This window comes from Clinocottus analis, unplaced genomic scaffold (assembly GCF_023055335.1).
Source record: "Clinocottus analis isolate CAN_PGR_092001 unplaced genomic scaffold, fCliAna1.0.p SCAF_13, whole genome shotgun sequence".
NCBI lineage: Eukaryota > Metazoa > Chordata > Actinopteri > Perciformes > Cottidae > Clinocottus > Clinocottus analis.
Window position 1 is genome coordinate 16,411,501 of NW_027175854.1, and position 6,000 is coordinate 16,417,500.

Below are 6,000 nucleotides of genomic sequence, written 5' to 3' on the forward strand. Positions count from 1 at the left end.
ACATGGAAGCAACGCAGCGCTTCATCGAGCTTTAAGGGGCACGGTGTGCTCTAAGTTCTTCAAATATAACAATACAGGAAATTTCATGGAAGTTTATCCAATTATTGTAACGACATTTCACTCTGAATAACTCAGGAAAGGCTCCAGGGTTCGTCCTCGAATGTCGGAAACAAATTTTGAGAGCCGTGTTAATAAAAAAACCGCCGCCGCCGCTTGTGTCATGGGAGTCAGAGGAGTTGAGCTTGACTTTTTACCCCCTTTGGTGCCCGTGTTATGGATGCGCGTCTCCACTCGTTGGGTCGGGAGTGGAGACGTGATTATCTCTGGTGATGTTTCCCCTCCCCGCTATCGCCGCCGTCCCGTCATTTCCGCGGCCATCAGCACCAATCTGGTGCAGACGCGGAGACGCTGAATCCATCAGCACGTCGCGTAAGTTCATTACGGAGACCAGGACCGGATCTCACAACGCGTAATGTGGAGGAGGAGGTGCTCGTTAGCGTGTGTGTGTGTGTGTGTGTGTGTGTGTCGGGACTCATTTTCCAAGAGATGACATATGAAGAGTGTGTTGAACGCACTGGTGCTAGTTGTGGCGTTTTTCTGTCTCATGATGAGAGAGACTGCAGTGGAGCTATTTCTGCTGTGTGTTTGAAGAGAGAAAAGCCTGCAGCTCTTTTCTCGCTTCGTTGACCCCCCCGCCCCTCTCCCACCTCCCCCAAACTATTTTTTTTTCTTCTTTCAGCTCCCTTTCTTCCCCTTTCTCACCAGGCCGGCTGTGGGATGTAGATAATTCCCCAGACAGCCGAAACGGCAGGGAGCCAGTGAGCGAGCGAGCTTCTATCTCGTCTAGTAACAGCTTATGCCACAGTACGTTTCAGGTTAATGGGCTATAACATGACGGATGGAGAGAGAAACTGGCTTCGGGCTGATTCTCGTGCACCTGCGTCGGTAGAGAGGGGGAGGCCGAGTCTGAATTAGCGTAATTAGGACGATGAAATCATGCCCACGGATCTCCTCTCTGGCGTGATAACCGATGAAGGCACTCGCTAACCGCGCCCTCTTGTCCTCCTCCTGGCAGGTTCGCGATCCCAAAACTTGACCCGCCGCCCTCCATGAACCGCAAGCGGGCCAGCAGGACCTTGTCCCCGGGATCCGAAGTCACGGCCGCGCCCAAGCAGCAGCAGCAGCAGCAGCAGCAGCAGCAGCCGACGGCGGCGGGGGAGACGGCGGCCGGCGACGGCGCCCCGAGCAGCAGCAGCAGCCTCTCGTTCCCGGACGTCACCCCGAGCTCGCTGTCGTCCGCCGACTTCCACTCCCTCTGCAACGGGGAGAGCGGCTCCTGTTCGGCCAGCGAGGACTCGGGCGTCCGCTCCGAGACCAAGTCCCTGCTGTCGGCGCTGCACGACGAGGACGACCACGACCACGGGACGTTTTTGACGGCGTCCAGCGGCTGCGACAGTCCCCCGGAGGAGAGGAGCGAGGTGGTTCTCTCCTGCTCCGAGTCGTACCCCGCTGAGCCGGCGCTCCTCTCCGCTCCCATGAATGAAACCTGCCTTCACATCAGTTTCTCTGAGGACGAGCTGCTGGAGAGCAACCAGGAAGACCCCGGCGTGCCCCAGAGGAGTTAGGCGGGCCGAGCCGACGGGCCTTTCCCTCGCCAATCAGCTTTTAACGCAATACGTTGACCGCCTGACCCTCCTGGGTTTGCACTGGGCTCCGTTTTTTTCCGGACCTTTTTAATTATTCCGTCCACTTGTGGCACAATCCTATGGAAGCCCATTACCGCCACACACGAAAATAAAAATTAGGACCAAAAAAAAAACAAAAAAAAAAACGTAGGAAAAGAAACAAAGTAAGAAAAGAAAAAGAATTGGGACAAAAAAAATCATTGACTTGAAAAAAAAAACTTTTTTTTTTTTTTTTTTTTTGGTCCTAATTTTCTTCTTTTTATTTTGGTCCTAATCATCTTCTTTTTTTTTTTTTGGTCCTAATTTTTTTTGGTGTGTGTGGCGGAAATGGGCTTCCATACATTGCAGACATAGCATATACCGGTTTTCCTGAGAAATTATCTATTGTATAAATTGTCAGCCAATAGACAGATTTAGTATTTTTGTAATTAAATTAATTACTTTTTAGTGACTAGAATGTTAAGCAGAATACATGTAGCAATTCCTGCACTGTTATAAGGTCACGCATTAAGAAAATGAGGGAACACGTTTTATTTTTGCTAGTAGTCAACCTTAACCTTGTGCGTGCGTGTGTGTGTGTGTCTGTGTGTGCGTGTGTGTGTGTGTGTGATGTTTCGCTGCGGTGCACGCTATCGTCGAAACGGATCAGATTCTGCAGGTTTCGCAGAGGGATCGTGGCGATCACACACATGTGGGTGATGTTGGGAAAAGCCTCGTCTTCTGGAAAGCGTCTGACCCGGAAGATGGGAGGAAAGGACAGAACAAGGAAGTCAGATAAAGGACGTAGGGAGGATAGAAGTGAGCCGATGTTAGTTGTGTTTTGGTTTTATGCACATCCGTTCGTGGCTGTGTTTGATTTAGATTTGACTTTGTGCTCTTTGTATTTGGGGCTTTCCAGACTTGCCGGCTTGGAAGCAGCACTGGAAAGAAATAGTCTGGAGTGTGTGTTTGTGTGTGTGCCGTATTGCACACATTTTTGTATGCTTCTATCTTTCAAAAGATTTTTTAACGCTTAAAGAAATCAAACCCAAAAGACGCTTTGGATTGCAACTCTCTGAGTAGATTGTGTGTTATTAAATGCACTGTCAGACTCGATGGGAAGAAAATTGGAAAAATCACACAGGCCCTTGAAGAAAGAAGGATTTTCTCTTTGAATAATCCTGAATTACTAGCAAATCTGTGTCATTTCAAGCAGTCAGGGGAAATTAAACCCCTCATATAAATAGCATATGTGTATGTATGTTATACATATTTAACTTGCATTCAGCGATAAATAATCAGAGATGTCAGTAGATAATGAATATAATTATTTATTGAATCCCTTTTTTGGGGGGAATTTCACTGCGATCGAGTATGTGTGTTTTATTCAGTCAAGCAGGTCTAAGTGATGACAAAAGGACTCCAGGGGAAAAGCAGCTGTGGTGCGATGAGATTGATGGTGTGAAGGTGCAAAACGCCCTAAAAGACAAAGCTTTTCTCAACATCACGTGTGGCAGGAAGCTATAAGAGCAATAACACGTGGAAGAAAACACTAATAAAGAGGAATAGTTGAAGAACTTAAGCACGTGCTTGTTTTTTTTTCTCATACGTCTTTTACCAGTTCATGTTTGTCTTACATGCAGGAAACTACAAGCCCATACATGTGACCTTGTACACGGGATAAAGACGAGCTATTCAAAGCAACCTAGTTAAATTTCCAGTAACTTCACCTTTTTTTTTTTTGCTGGATTCTGTGTGCATGCTCTTATTTAAATGTCTCCAGTACTACACCACGTAAACCTATATAGTTGCATCCACTAGCCGAGAAGAATGCACAATCAGGCCTCAGATTACACCGCCTTCACACACACAGGAGTCACACAGGTGGAAACGCTAACGAGACGCTCGCAGCTGCATTCAAATGCAGGCCATTAAAAGACAGAAGTGCTGCTTCGCTTCATCTCTTTGGTTTCAATGGGAACACTCCTGCTCTGCCCTTTTCCTCTGCGATCATTGCTTCTCCTTACGTTCACAGTCGGCATTAAGAATTCATGTTTCCCAACCGCGTAACATTTCCACTGCTCGCGGAGACTTTTCTGTCGCTTTCTCTGAGTCGTTCTGCACCCCGAGGTGCTTTTTAGTGAGGCGTGCCGTTTCCTCCCTGTCGTCCCCGGGCGTGCGCTGTCGCTACGAGGGAGGAACGGGTGACTGACGGGCCTAAAGTGTTCGGGGGCGTCGTTGGGACGCAGTAATGAAAAAGGGAAGCAAATAGGAAATCCTCACGCCCCCGAAGGTGTTAGAGCTATTACTTCCTCTGCTGCGCTCTAATCTCAGAAGTGCAAACATCACCTCTGTTACCGGCTCAACACCAGGATTGGCAAAGTATGTGGTGTGTGTTTTTGTTGTGGCACAGGAGCCCTCAGGCCCTCCTTCGACTTGGAATTCCCTAACTGGCTAATCAATAATGAAGGATGTGTGTTAAAGCGTCTCCCTGCGTCTCCCCTCTCGTTCCTTCCCTCCAGAGAGGTGACCTCCATCGCGAGCCAGTTCAATACCACAGCGCGTCTGATCTGCGATCAATCCTCCGTGTACCTGCAAAGAGACAGATTTGGAGCTGGACGCAGACGGTTAGCCTCGGCTCTGCTCTGTGGCTCTACGTAAAAGCTTAAAGTAGACGCTCGCCGTCCCTTCATGTGCCCATTAGCGCTGCTACGTCTCGGTACTGGATGGAGGCTCTGATCAAAGCGCTGTGCGTAGACGGGGATCACACGCGCATATGGCCGCTCGCTTTCACAGCTGCCAGTGGAAACAAAGATAAGACGGCAGATTTGGCTTTCTTGTTGCTTGATTAGAGCTTTAAGACATTTTCTAAATCATTCAGAAAGGCCTCAAAGGACTGCCGCAGCGTAAATCTGATTGACGTGACTAAACATGACATAATCATGATTTTTATGTAATGACAATCTTCATTTTTTTTAGGATAGGATTACCGTAAAAGTGGGGAGCTAGCAAATAGCTAGCAGTAGCGCCAGCTTGCTACAGCGGCGAGCTAGCAGCAGTGCTAGCTGGCTACAGCGGAGAGCTAGCAGCAGCGCTAACTGGCTACAACGGGGAGCTAGCAAGGACACCCACAGATGGTAGCGGCTTGTAACCCGACTTTTACAGTATACAATAATAATTTAAATTATCAAAAATGTTTGATTAACTACACTTAGCGCCTAACCATCTGGTCAAGTTGCAGTTCACGTCCGCGCTGACCTTTCAAGTCCAGCTAACATGATGGCTCTTAAAGAACCAGTAATTACCACAGCATGAGTTCGGTTTGTTTTTTAGCACTTAGTATTTTTTCATGACCGTAAATAGCCTATTACAGGATTCGTTTCTCAGAAAGTTTTATATCTTTATAGCATAATATTTGTATGTGGTGAAACAGATGTTAAAGGGGGCAAAATCCAGAGATATGCAGCGTTTCAGTTGCCTCTCAACTTAAAAAAAAGAGAAGAGAGAGGATGGATTTGTTTGGATTTGGCGCACTCGTGCACGTTAAACTCAAACGCTTCAGACACACTGGAGCATGCCCAGCTGGAGTCTCTCCTCACAGTGTCAAGGCTTTATTAGGAAGGCAGTCATCTCAGATATGCAAACATCGGCTTCAGGCAGATGGATGGATGGAGCTTGGGAAGAGGAGGAAGCAGTGCAGCGGGAACACAAATGTCATGGCGTCTCAACAGAGGAGCTTTTACATCTCCTTACATTCCTTTTAGAGGGAATTTGGCGTGCCTAATGCTGCATTTATTCTTTCTCTCTTCTAAAAGGCCGATGGACGCACCGTGTTGTCACAGAGTTGCTTCCAGAGGCCGCGAGGTCCCTGTGAGTGAGGGCTGTGGGTGCTCCACAGGAAGCGCAATGACCGCTTCAATGCGTTTCCTTCCAACAGAAATATTTCTCTCCGAAGTCTTTTATTACTTCTCATCCACTCGGAGAAGTAATACTACTTTAACAGCCTGCCCAAAATAAAGTCCAGTCTGAAAGCCAAGAAAAGCTCTTGTTTGCACTTTGAGATCTTATACATCCCGTCCCCTTTGAGAAGCTAAAGATAGTTTGTGATGACAAGTCTGGAAAGTGTTTTATTTTACTTTTTTTTGTATCTAATGGGAGTAGTCCAAAGAAAGAAACACCGTTTCAGCCAGAGACGTCGTTTCAGAGCTGGTTCACCGCTTGGAGGCCGAGGAGGTGAGTTATGTTTCCGTTGGCTCGCCAAGAGTCTCGTTATAGGATGTTGATGGGAACTGTACACCTGCAACGAAGGTCAATTCATCTAACGGTTTATTTAGTT

The 6,000-nt window shown here is 47.5% G+C and overlaps 1 protein-coding gene across 1 annotated transcript in view; it reads left to right on the forward strand.

Moving 5' to 3' along the window:
• The window catches only part of si:dkey-34e4.1 (carboxyl-terminal PDZ ligand of neuronal nitric oxide synthase protein), a 36,334-nt gene extending 34,521 nt beyond the window's left edge, over window positions 1-1,813 (forward strand). The window contains exon 11 of the mRNA XM_068573353.1: window positions 1,076-1,813. Coding sequence (XP_068429454.1) covers window positions 1,076-1,625 — 550 coding nt within the window. The 3' untranslated portion in view covers window positions 1,626-1,813. The remainder of the gene's footprint in view (window positions 1-1,075) is intronic.
• The last annotated feature ends 4,187 nt before the right edge of the window (window positions 1,814-6,000 follow it).